The sequence below is a fragment of the Scardinius erythrophthalmus genome (assembly GCF_964197995.2).
Source record: "Scardinius erythrophthalmus genome assembly, chromosome: 20".
Lineage (NCBI taxonomy): Eukaryota > Metazoa > Chordata > Actinopteri > Cypriniformes > Leuciscidae > Scardinius > Scardinius erythrophthalmus.
Window position 1 is genome coordinate 40,108 of NC_138240.1, and position 14,729 is coordinate 54,836.

General features: G+C 48.0%; 1 protein-coding gene across 1 annotated transcript; it reads right to left on the reverse strand.

Annotated features, from left to right (window-relative positions):
- Window positions 1–8,170: 8,170 nt before the first annotated feature.
- LOC308680421 (matrix metalloproteinase-19-like) lies at window positions 8,171–12,917 on the reverse strand (the record flags this gene model as incomplete). Its single annotated transcript, XM_081348548.1, has 9 exons — window positions 8,171–8,407; window positions 8,501–8,625; window positions 8,801–8,965; window positions 9,056–9,154; window positions 9,242–9,487; window positions 9,741–9,953; window positions 12,202–12,326; window positions 12,643–12,731; window positions 12,819–12,917. 9 exons carry the CDS (start codon window positions 12,915–12,917, stop codon window positions 8,171–8,173), a joined length of 1,398 nt encoding a protein of 465 aa, XP_081204674.1.
- Window positions 12,918–14,729: the final 1,812 nt, after the last annotated feature.

Consider the following 14,729-nt stretch of genomic DNA (forward strand, 5'->3'; position numbering starts at 1 on the left):
GTCTCGTCTCATTCTCCTCAGTGTTGTTCCTCCAGCGTCTCGTCTCATTCTCCTCAGTGTTGTTCCTCCAGCGTCTCGTCTCCATTCTCCTCAGTGTTGTTCCTCCAGCGTCTCGTCTCCATTCTCCTCAGTGTTGTTCCTCCAGCGTCTCGTCTCCATTCTCCTCAGTGTTGTTCCTCCAGCGTCTCGTCTCCATTCTCCTCAGTGTTGTTCCTCCAGCGTCTCGTCTCCATTCTCCTCAGTGTTGTTCCTCCAGCGTCTCGTCTCCATTCTCCTCAGTGTTGTTCCTCCAGCGTCTCGTCTCCATTCTCCTCAGTGTTGTTCCTCCAGTGTCTCGTCTCCATTCTCCTCAGTGTTGTTCCTCCAGCGTCTCGTCTCCATTCTCCTCAGTGTTGTTCCTCCAGTGTCCCGTCTCATTCTCCTCAGTGTTGTTCCTCCAGCGTCTCGTCTCATTCTCCTCAGTGTTGTTCCTCCAGTGTCTCGTCTTCATTCTCCTCAGTGTTGTTCCTCCAGCGTCTCGTCTCCATTCTCCTCAGTGTTGTTCCTCCAGCGTCTCGTCTCCATTCTCCTCAGTGTTGTTCCTCCAGCGTCTCGTCTCCATTCTCCTCAGTGTTGTTCCTCCAGCGTCTCGTCTCCATTCTCCTCAGTGTTGTTCCTCCAGCGTCTCGTCTCCATTCTCCTCAGTGTTGTTCCTCCAGCGTCTCGTCTCCATTCTCCTCAGTGTTGTTCCTCCAGTGTCCCGTCTCATTCTCCTCAGTGTTGTTCCTCCAGCGTCTCGTCTCATTCTCCTCAGTGTTGTTCCTCCAGCGTCTCGTCTCCATTCTCCTCAGTGTTGTTCCTCCAGCGTCTCGTCTCCATTCTCCTCAGTGTTGTTCCTCCAGGGTCTCGTCTCCATTCTCCTCAGTGTTGTTCCTCCAGCGTCTCGTCTCCATTCTCCTCAGTGTTGTTCCTCCAGCGTCTCGTCTCCATTCTCCTCAGTGTTGTTCCTCCAGGGTCTCGTCTCCATTCTCCTCAGTGTTGTTCCTCCAGCGTCTCGTCTCCATTCTCCTCAGTGTTGTTCCTCCAGCGTCTCGTCTCATTCTCCTCAGTGTTGTTCCTCCAGGGTCTCGTCTCATTCTCCTCAGTGTTGTTCCTCCAGCGTCTCGTCTCCATTCTCCTCAGTGTTGTTCCTCCAGGGTCTCGTCTCCATTCTCCTCAGTGTTGTTCCTCCAGCGTCTCGTCTCCATTCTCCTCAGTGTTGTTCCTCCAGCGTCTCGTCTCCATTCTCCTCAGTGTTGTTCCTCCAGGGTCTCGTCTCCATTCTCCTCAGTGTTGTTCCTCCAGCGTCTCGTCTCCATTCTCCTCAGTGTTGTTCCTCCAGCGTCTCGTCTCATTCTCCTCAGTGTTGTTCCTCCAGGGTCTCGTCTCATTCTCCTCAGTGTTGTTCCTCCAGCGTCTCGTCTCCATTCTCCTCAGTGTTGTTCCTCCAGGGTCTCGTCTCCATTCTCCTCAGTGTTGTTCCTCCAGCGTCTCGTCTCCATTCTCCTCAGTGTTGTTCCTCCAGCGTCTCGTCTCCATTCTCCTCAGTGTTGTTCCTCCAGGGTCTCGTCTCCATTCTCCTCAGTGTTGTTCCTCCAGCGTCTCGTCTCATTCTCCTCAGTGTTGTTCCTCCAGCGTCTCGTCTCCATTCTCCTCAGTGTTGTTCCTCCAGCGTCTCGTCTCATTCTCCTCAGTGTTGTTCCTCCAGCGTCTCGTCTCCATTCTCCTCAGTGTTGTTCCTCCAGCGTCTCGTCTCATTCTCCTCAGTGTTGTTCCTCCAGCGTCTCGTCTCATTCTCCTCAGTGTTGTTCCTCCAGTGTCTCGTCTACATTCTCCTCAGTGTTGTTCCTCCAGCGTCTCGTCTCATTCTCCTCAGTGTTGTTCCTCCAGCGTCTCGTCTCCATTCTCCTCAGTGTTGTTCCTCCAGCGTCTCGTCTCATTCGCCTCAGTGTTGTTCCTCCAGCGTCTCGTCTCCATTCTCCTCAGTGTTGTTCCTCCAGCGTCTCGTCTCATTCTCCTCAGTGTTGTTCCTCCAGCGTCTCGTCTCCATTCTCCTCAGTGTTGTTCCTCCAGCGTCTCGTCTCATTCTCCTCAGTGTTGTTCCTCCAGCGTCTCGTCTCATTCTCCTCAGTGTTGTTCCTCCAGCGTCTCGTCTCCATTCTCCTCAGTGTTGTTCCTCCAGCGTCTTGTCTCATTCTCCTCAGTGTTGTTCCTCCAGCGTCTCGTCTCCATTCTCCTCAGTGTTGTTCCTCCAGTGTCTCGTCTCCATTCTCCTCAGTGTTGTTCCTCCAGCGTCTCGTCTCCATTCTCCTCAGTGTTGTTCCTCCAGCGTCTCGTCTCATTCTCCTCAGTGTTGTTCCTCCAGCGTCTCGTCTCATTCTCCTCAGTGTTGTTCCTCCAGCGTCTCGTCTCCATTCTCCTCAGTGTTGTTCCTCCAGCGTCTCGTCTCATTCTCCTCAGTGTTGTTCCTCCAGCGTCTCGTCTCATTCTCCTCAGTGTTGTTCCTCCAGCGTCTCGTCTCATTCTCCTCAGTGTTGTTCCTCCAGCGTCTCGTTTCCATTCTCCTCAGTGTTGTTCCTCCAGTGTCTCGTCTCATTCTCCTCAGTGTTGTTCCTCCAGCGTCTCGTCTCATTCTCCTCAGTGTTGTTCCTCCAGCGTCTCGTCTCATTCTCCTCAGTGTTGTTCCTCCAGCGTCTCGTCTCCATTCTCCTCAGTGTTGTTCCTCCAGCGTCTCGTCTCCATTCTCCTCAGTGTTGTTCCTCCAGCGTCTCGTCTTCATTCTCCTCAGTGTTGTTCCTCCAGCGTCTCGTCTCCAGCGTCTCGTCTCCATTCTCCTCAGTGTTGTTCCTCCAGCGTCTCGTCTCATTCTCCTCAGTGTTGTTCCTCCAGCGTCTCGTCTCCATTCTCCTCAGTGTTGTTCCTCCAGCGTCTCGTCTCCATTCTCCTCAGTGTTGTTCCTCCAGCGTCTCGTCTCCATTCTCCTCAGTGTTGTTCCTCCAGCGTCTCGTCTCCATTCTCCTCAGTGTTGTTCCTCCAGCGTCTCGTCTCCATTCTCCTCAGTGTTGTTCCTCCAGGGTCTCGTCTCCATTCTCCTCAGTGTTGTTCCTCCAGCGTCTCGTCTCCATTCTCCTCAGTGTTGTTCCTCCAGCGTCTCGTCTCCATTCTCCTCAGTGTTGTTCCTCCAGCGTCTCGTCTCCATTCTCCTCAGTGTTGTTCCTCCAGGGTCTCGTCTCCATTCTCCTCAGTGTTGTTCCTCCAGCGTCTCGTCTCCATTCTCCTCAGTGTTGTTCCTCCAGCGTCTCGTCTCATTCTCCTCAGTGTTGTTCCTCCAGCGTCTCGTCTCCATTCTCCTCAGTGTTGTTCCTCCAGCGTCTCGTCTCATTCTCCTCAGTGTTGTTCCTCCAGCGTCTCGTCTCCATTCTCCTCAGTGTTGTTCCTCCAGCGTCTCGTCTCCATTCTCCTCAGTGTTGTTCCTCCAGCGTCTCGTCTCATTCTCCTCAGTGTTGTTCCTCCAGTGTCTCGTCTCATTCTCCTCAGTGTTGTTCCTCCAGTGTCTCGTCTCATTCTCCTCAGTGTTGTTCCTCCAGCGTCTCCATTCTCCTCAGTGTTGTTCCTCCAGCGTCTTCATTCTCCTCAGTGTTGTTCCTCCAGCGTCTCGTCTCCATTCTCCTCAGTGTTGTTCCTCCAGCGTCTCGTCTCATTCTCCTCAGTGTTGTTCCTCCAGTGTCTCGTCTCATTCTCCTCAGTGTTGTTCCTCCAGCGTCTCGTCTCCATTCTCCTCCAGCGTCTCGTCTCATTCTCCTCAGTGTTGTTCCTCCAGCGTCTCGTCTCCATTCTCCTCAGTGTTGTTCCTCCAGTTTCTTGTCTCATTCTCCTCAGTGTTGTTCCTCCAGCGTCTCGTCTCCATTCTCCTCAGTGTTGTTCCTCCAGCGTCTCGTCTCATTCTCCTCAGTGTTGTTCCTCCAGTTTCTTGTCTCATTCTCCTCAGTGTTGTTCCTCCAGCGTCTCGTCTCCATTCTCCTCAGTGTTGTTCCTCCAGTGTCTCGTCTCCATTCTCCTCAGTGTTGTTCCTCCAGCGTCTCGTCTCCATTCTCCTCCGTGTTGTTCCTCCAGCATCTCGTCTCCATTCTCCTCAGTGTTGTTCCTCCAGTTTCTTGTCTCATTCTCCTCAGTGTTGTTCCTCCAGCATCTCGTCTCCATTCTCCTCCATGTTGTTCCTCCAGCATCTCGTCTCCATTCTCCTCAGTGTTGTTCCTCCAGCGTCTCGTCTCATTCTCCTCAGTGTTGTTCCTCCAGTTTCTTGTCTCATTCTCCTCAGTGTTGTTCCTCCAGCGTCTCGTCTCCATTCTCCTCAGTGTTGTTCCTCCAGTGTCTCGTCTCCATTCTCCTCAGTGTTGTTCCTCCAGCGTCTCGTCTCCATTCTCCTCAGTGTTGTTCCTCCAGTTTCTTGTCTCATTCTCCTCAGTGTTGTTCCTCCAGCGTCTCGTCTCCATTCTCCTCCAGCGTCTCGTCTCATTCTCCTCAGTGTTGTTCCTCCAGCGTCTCGTCTCATTCTCCTCAGTGTTGTTCCTCCAGCGTCTCGTCTCCATTCTCCTCAGTGTTGTTCCTCCAGTGTCTCGTCTCCATTCTCCTCAGTGTTGTTCCTCCAGTGTCTCGTCTCATTCTCCTCAGTGTTGTTCCTCCAGTGTCTCGTCTCATTCTCCTCAGTGTTGTTCCTCCAGCGTCTCGTCTCATTCTCCTCAGTGTTGTTCCTCCAGCGTCTCGTCTCATTCTCCTCAGTGTTGTTCCTCCAGCATCTCGTCTCATTCTCCTTAGTGTTGTTCCTCCAGCATCTCGTCTCATTCTCCTCAGTGTTGTTCCTCCAGCGTCTCGTCTCCATTCTCCTCCAGCGTCTCGCCTCCATTCTCCTCAGTGCTGTTCCTCCAGCGTCTCGTCTCATTCTCCTCAGTGTTGTTCCTCCAGCGTCTCGTCTCATTCTCCTCAGTGTTGTTCCTCCAGCATCTCGTCTCATTCTCCTTAGTGTTGTTCCTCCAGCATCTCGTCTCATTCTCCTCAGTGTTGTTCCTCCAGCGTCTCGTCTCCATTCTCCTCCAGCTTCTCGCCTCCATTCTCCTCAGTGTTGTTCCTCCAGCGTCTCGTCTCCATTCTCCTCAGTGTTGTTCCTCCAGCATCTCGTCTCATTCTCCTCAGTGTTGTTCCTCCAGCGTCTCGTCTCCATTCTCCTCCAGCGTCTCGCCTCCATTCTCCTCAGTGTTGTTCCTCCAGCGTCTCGTCTCATTCTCCTCAGTGTTGTTCCTCCAGCGTCTCGTCTCCATTCTCCTCAGTGTTGTTCCTCCAGTGTCTCGTCTCATTCTCCTCAGTGTTGTTCCTCCAGCATCTCGTCTCATTCTCCTCAGTGTTGTTCCTCCAGCGTCTCGTCTCCATTCTCCTCAGTGTTGTTCCTCCAGCGTCTCGTCTCCATTCTCCTCCAGCGTCTCGTCTCATTCTCCTCAGTGTTGTTCCTCCAGCGTCTCGTCTCCATTCTCCTCAGTGTTGTTCCTCCAGCGTCTCGTCTCATTCTCCTCAGTGTTGTTCCTCCAGTTTCTTGTCTCATTCTCCTCAGTGTTGTTCCTCCAGCGTCTCGTCTCCATTCTCCTCAGTGTTGTTCCTCCAGCGTCTCGTCTCATTCTCCTCAGTGTTGTTCCTCCAGTTTCTTGTCTCATTCTCCTCAGTGTTGTTCCTCCAGCGTCTCGTCTCCATTCTCCTCAGTGTTGTTCCTCCAGTGTCTCGTCTCCATTCTCCTCAGTGTTGTTCCTCCAGCGTCTCGTCTCCATTCTCCTCCGTGTTGTTCCTCCAGCATCTCGTCTCCATTCTCCTCAGTGTTGTTCCTCCAGTTTCTTGTCTCATTCTCCTCAGTGTTGTTCCTCCAGCATCTCGTCTCCATTCTCCTCCATGTTGTTCCTCCAGCATCTCGTCTCCATTCTCCTCAGTGTTGTTCCTCCAGCGTCTCGTCTCATTCTCCTCAGTGTTGTTCCTCCAGTTTCTTGTCTCATTCTCCTCAGTGTTGTTCCTCCAGCGTCTCGTCTCCATTCTCCTCAGTGTTGTTCCTCCAGTGTCTCGTCTCCATTCTCCTCAGTGTTGTTCCTCCAGCGTCTCGTCTCCATTCTCCTCAGTGTTGTTCCTCCAGTTTCTTGTCTCATTCTCCTCAGTGTTGTTCCTCCAGCGTCTCGTCTCCATTCTCCTCCAGCGTCTCGTCTCATTCTCCTCAGTGTTGTTCCTCCAGCGTCTCGTCTCCATTCTCCTCAGTGTTGTTCCTCCAGTGTCTCGTCTCCATTCTCCTCAGTGTTGTTCCTCCAGTGTCTCGTCTCATTCTCCTCAGTGTTGTTCCTCCAGTGTCTCGTCTCATTCTCCTCAGTGTTGTTCCTCCAGCGTCTCGTCTCATTCTCCTCAGTGTTGTTCCTCCAGCGTCTCGTCTCATTCTCCTCAGTGTTGTTCCTCCAGCATCTCGTCTCATTCTCCTTAGTGTTGTTCCTCCAGCATCTCGTCTCATTCTCCTCAGTGTTGTTCCTCCAGCGTCTCGTCTCCATTCTCCTCCAGCGTCTCGCCTCCATTCTCCTCAGTGTTGTTCCTCCAGCGTCTCGTCTCATTCTCCTCAGTGTTGTTCCTCCAGCGTCTCGTCTCATTCTCCTCAGTGTTGTTCCTCCAGCGTCTCGTCTCATTCTCCTTAGTGTTGTTCCTCCAGCATCTCGTCTCATTCTCCTCAGTGTTGTTCCTCCAGCGTCTCGTCTCCATTCTCCTCCAGCGTCTCGCCTCCATTCTCCTCAGTGTTGTTCCTCCAGCGTCTCGTCTCCATTCTCCTCAGTGTTGTTCCTCCAGCATCTCGTCTCATTCTCCTCAGTGTTGTTCCTCCAGCGTCTCGTCTCCATTCTCCTCCAGCGTCTCGCCTCCATTCTCCTCAGTGTTGTTCCTCCAGCGTCTCGTCTCATTCTCCTCAGTGTTGTTCCTCCAGCGTCTTGTCTCCATTCTCCTCAGTGTTGTTCCTCCAGTGTCTCGTCTCATTCTCCTCAGTGTTGTTCCTCCAGCATCTCGTCTCATTCTCCTCAGTGTTGTTCCTCCAGCGTCTCGTCTCCATTCTCCTCAGTGTTGTTCCTCCAGCATCTCGTCTCATTCTCCTCAGTGTTGTTCCTCCAGCATCTCGTCTCCATTCTCCTCAGTGTTGTTCCTCCAGCATCTCGTCTCATTCTCCTCAGTGTTGTTCCTCCAGCATCTCGTCTCATTCTCCTCAGTGTTGTTCCTCCAGCATCTCGTCTCATTCTCCTCAGTGTTGTTCCTCCAGCGTCTCGTCTCCATTCTCCTCCAGCGTCTCGCCTCCATTCTCCTCAGTGTTGTTCCTCCAGTGTCTCGTCCTTCCTCCGTGTCTCCAAGTCCACTGCTGTTCAGAGTTCCTGCCATCCACCATATCATCTACCAGTCATCTCACCTGTAAGAAGAAACATAATATTCACCTCCAGCATCCCCCTCTCCAGAGTATCATTGCACTTACCACTAACCCTGCTTTCAGTTCATCCGCTCAGTAATCTCCTTCTCTTGAGTCTGCTTCTGTAACAGATGCGTTATGCAAGAAACAGACTCAAAAATATATTGAGTCTTGATTCAAGCATGAATTGGATGAACTTTGAAGACCACTTTTATGGTGTCTTTTAGGCATGTATGGAGCTTATTTAAATTTTTCCAAAAGCAGAGCACATCATGGATCTCGTGCGTCATTCCCCTTCACTTCCACCGAAAAATGAAAGTGTTGGGAAAGACACAAGGACAGGTTTTCTCAATTCCTTTAAATCTTAAATTAAATGCGTTTATCTCAGCACTGACTAATTCATCACTGAAAATGATGCCATTTCTACCCATTAAAACATTTACACTTAGTATCAGTCCTTTTTATTAATACTCAGTCGAATGATTAACAGATGAATCCACAAGCCTCTAATACACCTGTTACAGTCATGCATAAGTATATGCTCATGTTAAAAAAAACAGAGATTACTAATGAACTGTTGACAATGATTTCGTAATATGTCTTATCTTTTCTGTAATGATGCCCTTTTGGATGTATGATATGAAGATAATATACATGAAAATAATTCTTGAGTAAAGCGATTAGGACTCTGCAGCGCTAGTCGTCACACGGCATCCACGGCTCTCTGGCGCGGCGTGGATAACCCTCGTCCAGCATCAGTGCGGGACTCACGCTCCAGTACTGCTCGCCTCGGAACACGAACACCCCTCCGTCGCTCCGGGCCACGGCTGCGTCCGGATCCGAGGGCAAGCCGGCGATGAGCTGGGACACAGGTCTGGGCTGAAGCAGGAGTTTACCGGACCCCAGTTCATCCCAAAGCCAGTAATCCGATCCCTAAAGAACAGACGATTGTTGCTTATGCTTGTTTAAAGAATGACTCTGAGCTGATTACCAGAACAGAAGGTTCTCTGTGCAGGATTCTGTCACCTTGATGAAGACGAGCGCTCGACGGCTGCTGAGAAAGAACGCAGCGTCTATGTCGGCGGGAATACGGAGTCGTTTCGGGTATCCATGGTCCAGTTTAAAGCCAGAGTATCTCCACACTTTATCTCCTGTAGCAATCAGGTACAACTGGTTGTTATTATTATTAATAATAAATGCAACATACACACCTCAAAACTGTTCTATATTGAAAGTACATGTTTTTATTTGTACTTTATAATTGCAAATGTATTTCTGTTTTAGCAGATCTTATTGAATTCAACACTGTGTTGGTTTACACTTCACCTTTAAGGAAATAGGACTTGTTGGTTCTTCGTGAGTGAACAGCTGCATTGATATTGCCGGGCAGCTCTTTCCACAGGGCATTAATCTGAACGGGAGCGTCATGACCGGAATCTGAGACGGTCCACATGTAATGACCTCTGAAAGCAGAAGTCTTGTGGAGAGGTCCTTCAGAGAGAGGAGAGAGAAGCACAGAGACGTGAGGCTGAATGACCCGCATCAGGTGTTGGACGGGTCAGAGATCGGCTGTTCTGTTACCCAGCATGAGGGCGTCCAGCGCCGTGGAGCAGGGGTTCGGGACAGACGGATGCGCATTAGGCTTTCTCTGAGCAGCGGATGGTCTTTCCACAGGTTTTCCTGAGAGAGGTGATATAAATAATCTTTCGGTCTGTGGTTAAACTTCAGTCATGTGGACACAGTGGAAACACGAGTCCATGTTCTTACCGTACAGAGTCTGGATTCCACGGATGTCGTCATGGTGCAGTCTGAAACCGTCCTGATACCCCGTGTACACCGGACCCATGAGTGCGTTGTGGAACTGGGAGTGGCCCAGTCCAAGGGCGTGGCCTATCTCATGGGCGGCTACGATGCGCAAGTTTGTTCCGTAACTCCTCCCCTCCGTCCACACCTCATCGGCATCGAAGTGAACCGTGCCAGACTCCGGGCCTTCGGCGTGACCCAAAACCTGCCCTGAACCCCCAGAGCAACAGATACGCATCAGCACAAGCTCAACAAACGTTTGTGCCCAAACAGACATATTTCAACATCATCCATTTGAAATTTCCTGATATTTACATTTACATTTTTTTTACATTACATTTTTCTGAACGGACAAGGCATATTTTACAAAAATACATTACATGCCTTAAATGCTTTTTTGAAATGTCATTTCAAACACTAACAGCTAATGTTACTGGAAATGTGTTTTGTAAAAGAGTGTCACCTGGTCCGTCAAAAGGAACGGGGCATCCCTGGCCTCTTCTGTGGAAGGAGAGCTGGATGTCCGCGTGACCTCCGCTGACCTCTCGGAAGTGAAGTTGAGAGACGGCGCTCCAGTAGTTGAAGGCGGACCGAATCGCTTCTTGAGTCCGAACCCAACCCAGAGGAATAGGATGGTTGTGGATGTGATAGGTCAGTCTCTTCTTACGCCAGTGACCTGTGGCCGGTGAACACACCGCTTACACTAGGCTTACAAGGGTCACCTTTTTCTTCTTTTTTAAGTCACTTACATACAGTGTTGGCAAGGTGACTTTTGTTTTAAAAAACGTGCACTTTGAACACTATTTCCAAGTTTGCGTTCTCTGGCCACCAAAACACTGTTGTCATGTAAATGAACGCATTAAAAATTTTCTGTTTTCAGTTAAAACGGTGTCGTGTTAGCAGCTCCTAAATTAGTAACTAATGATTTTTGCAACATAAGTGAATCAATCTAAACTAACTTAAACTGGACAATGATTTTTTTTCTAGATCTGCTGCACAGCTAAAACAATCTTTGTTGCATGAATTTCCTGTTATCACTATAAAGCTGCTTTGAAACAAGCTATATTGTAAAAAGCGCTATATAAATGAAGGTGACTTAACTTGACTTTGGAAATGTAATAGGTTCCATATTACAAGTTACCCTATTTAAAATGTATTAAGTAGTGCAACTATTTCAGTTACTTTATTAAAGTAATGTAACTGATTACATTTGATTACTTTTCTAAATTTCTTTCAAACGTTTTCAACTGTTAAAGGGTTAGTTCACCCAAAAATGAAAATTCTGTCAGTAATTACTCACCCTCATGTTGTTCCAACCGCGTAAGACCTTCGTTCATCTTCGGAACACAAATTAAGATATCCACAAATTAAGATGTCTCACTCCTCCATAGGCTGCTATGTGACCGAAACTTGCTGGCCCAGAAAAGTCATTAAAGAGATCGTTAATGTAGTCCAAGTGACTCCAGTGGCTCAATCTTAAGTATATCAAGCAACGAGAATACTTTTTGTGCGCAAAAACAAACAAAAATAACGACTTTTTTTCCACTTTTCATTTCCTTCTCTCTGGGCCTCTAGTTGGTTCGCGTAGTGTTTTTGCGCAGCGCGTCTGTGTACACGTCACCACGTAGGCTCACTATTGGCTGACTCCGGTCATGTGTGTGATGCGTGATGACGTGCAACACAGACGCGCAGCGCAAAAACACTACGAGGCCCAGAGAGAAGGAAATGAAAAGTGGAATAAAGTCGTTATTTTTGTTTGTTTTTGCGCACAAAAAGTATTCTCGTCGCTTGATATACTTAAGATTGAGCCACTGGAGTCACTTGGACTATATTAATGATCTCTTTAATAACTTTTCTGGGCCAGCAAGTTTCGGTCACATAGCAGCCTATGGAGGAGTGAGACATAACATAGCTCTGATTTCATCAAAAATATCTTAATTTGTGTTCCGAAGATGAACGAAGGTCTTACGCGGTTGGAACAACATGAGGGTGAGTAATTACTGACAGAATTTTCATTTTTGGGTGAACTAACCCTTTAATCATTTTCAAACATTTAACCCAGGCAGGGTTAACCGTACAGTAGTGCTTAACGCTGATACTGTCCGTCTTTCAAAATCAGACTTAAGCACCTCTTTTTTTTCTTTGAGATCAATCTGAGGGTAAATACAGATTTCTGGATGAAATTATTTTTATATTTCCAGCACTGGAAAGCATTTTTATCACTCGCCATGGTGGCAAATCTCAGACAGGTTGTAGCCGAAAGCTTTCAGCGGTAATGTGGATTGATATAATTGGCAGACGTGTTGCGCTGCAAATAGAAACAACAGAACCAATCAAAAGCATCAGAATAGCATCGCTTTACTAAACAGCCTTTAAATGACAGGAGGCATCATGCACATCAAAAACAGGCAAAGCAGCAAATTAATATTATTCAACAAATCCTAGCTTTTTACAGAAAATATTCAGATGTAACATCTTTTGTAATTGTTAACATTTTAATAAGTAACTGTAATTTAATTTCACTTTTTTTTTCTCCGCAACAGTGTAACGGATTACAGTTACATTTATTTTCTAAATAAATTACGAAACTCGGTTACATGTAACTAGTTACTTCCCTACACTACTGATATATAAAGGTATTTTGGTCTAATTTGTATTGCTAGTTGGTCAGACTAGTTATAAAGACACAGTCTTAACGTGGTGTAATGTAATTTATGCAAGGCTTGAGTCAGAGATCATTGACATTCAGTGGACCGGCATAACGACTCTGTTCTGCTGGAGAACAAGCCTTGCGTAGATAAGAGCAGTTTCAGGCAAACTGAACAAAACCAAACATAATACATAGTGCAAGATATCATGAAGAATGTTAAATGACTGTAAATGAGGCAGTGACAGACATGGATCCTCCACTGATTGAGACGCACCCAGGAGGCGATACTCCAGCGTGTTGAAGGCGTCTCTCAGCCCACAGCGAGCGGATCTCATCATGACCAGCGTTCGCCCGTCCAGTCGACCCGTCACCCGTAACCCCGTCACCTTCTGGAAGAGTCTGAAACAGGGTTAGTGATGGTGGGTCTGTGTTTATGTGTTGTGTTGATCTCAGGAAAAGAGATCCGTTCAGCTGTGGAGGAGAGCGGGATAAGCTGTGTCAGCCCATTCCTCGGCAGAACGCAGAACAGTTTTTCATGTGGCAGAACAAGACTTTGGAACAGTTGGGTTCACTTTATCATTTAAGTTAATTTTTTTATTTGAAATGTAAACGGTCTACAGGATGATATTTGACAATCAAAAAAAAAAGTGGCACAGCTTACCCCTCTGACATGTGTGTGTGTGTGTGTGTGCGTGTGTGTGTGTGAGAGAGATACCGAAGAGCCTCATTCATTTGCTCTGTTTGAAGCCCCTGATGAGCTGCGTTGGATGAGGAAGATAAATAACCGTATCGCTTCAGATAGACCTGAGAGACAGGAAAACAAGCTCATGTTGCACAACTTTCAGAATAATCAAAGAAATGTAATGCAAAGACAGACAAGTTCCTTCTTACCGTTGCTTCCGTTAGCGGCGTTGGATCCAGAGCGACACACACCGGGTCCAGAGCGACACACACCGACCCGAGAGACAGTAGCAACAGAAGGACTCGCATCTCAGAAACTGTGTGATCGTCTGGTGTCTGTGACTCTCGACTCCTCGGGCGTGTGTGTGAGAGAGAGAGAGAGAGAGTGTGTGTGTGCGTGTGTGTGTGTGTGTGTGTCAAGTCAAGTCAGCTTTATTTATATAGCGCTTTTTACAATACAGATTGTTTCAAATCAGCTTTACAGAAATAACAGGAAAATAATGTAACAAAGTTTGTTTTCAGAAGAAAATAGTGTCACAGTCCAGCTTAAAGTCGTCATGAAATTAAAATTGACCCTATTTACTTAGCGCATATTACTAGTCTTGTGGTGAACAATTATTCCGTGCAAGCAGTTATACACAGAAAAAAACAGTTTTTCGTGGTAATCTAAATCTGTAAAGTTGCTTCTGGTCTGGAATGGCGTTCCTTCTCTGATGGCGTCAGTTTGGCAGCTTGAGTTGAAAACGCTAACCCCTCAAACCGTCAGTCTGCTGTTGAAAACGCTAAACCCCTCAAACCGTCAGTCTGCTGTTGAAAACGCTAAACCCCTCAAACCGTCAGTCTGCTGTTAAAAACGTTAACCCTCAAACCGTCAGTCTGCTGTTGAAAACGTTAACCCTCAAACCGTCAGTCTGCTGTTGAAAACGTTAACCCTCAAACCGTCAGTCTGCTGTTGAAAACGCTAAACCATCAAACCGTCAGTCTGCTGTTGAAAACGCTAAACCGTCAGTCTGCTGTTGAAAACGCTAAACCGTCAGTCTGCTGTTGAAAACGCTAAACCGTCAGTCTGCTGTTGAAAACGCTAACCCTTCAAACCGTCAGTCTGCTGTTGAAAACGCTAAACCGTCATTCTGCTGTTGAAAACGCTAAACCCTCAAACCGTCAGTCTGCTGTTGAAAACGCTAAACCCCTCAAACCGTCAGTCTGCTGTTGAAAACGCTAACCCTTCAAACCGTCAGTCTGCTGTTGAAAACGCTAAACCGTCAGTCTGCTGTTGAAAACGCTAAACCGTCAGTCTGCTGTTGAAAACGCTAACCCCCTCAAACCGTCAGTCTGCTGTTGAAAACGCTAAACCCCTCAAACCGTCAGTCTGCTGTTGAAAACGCTAAACCCTCAAACCGTCAGTCTGCTGTTGAAAACGCTAACCCCCTCAAACCGTCAGTCTGCTGTTAAAAACGCTAAACCCCTCAAACCGTCAGTCTGCTGTTGAAAACGCTAAACCCCTCAAACCGTCAGTCTGCTGTTGAAAACGCTAAACCGTCAGTCTGCTGTTGAAAACGCTAACCCTTCAAACCGTCAGTCTGCTGTTGAAAACGCTAACTCCTCAAACCGTCAGTCTGCTGTTGAAAACGCTAAACCCCTCAAACCGTCAGTCTGCTGTTGAAAACGCTAACCCCCTCAAACCGTCAGTCTGCTGTTAAAAACGCTAAACCCCTCAAACCGTCAGTCTGCTGTTGAAAACGCTAAACCCTCAAACCATCAGTCTGCTGTTGAAAACGCTAACCCCCTCAAACCGTCAGTCTGCTGTTGAAAACGCTAAACCCCTCAAACCGTCAGTCTGCTGTTGAAAACGCTAAACCCTCAAACCATCAGTCTGCTGTTGAAAACGCTAACCCCCTCAAACCGTCAGTCTGCTTTTGAAAACGCTAAACCCCTCAAACCGTCAGTCTGCTGTTGAAAACGCTAAACCCCCAAAACCGTCAGTCTGCTGTTGAAAACGCTAAACCCTCAAACCATCAGTCTGCTGTTGAAAACGCTAACCCCCTCAAACCGTCAGTCTGCTGTTGAAAACGCTAAACCCTCAAACCATCAGTCTGCTGTTGAAAACGCTAACCCCCTCAA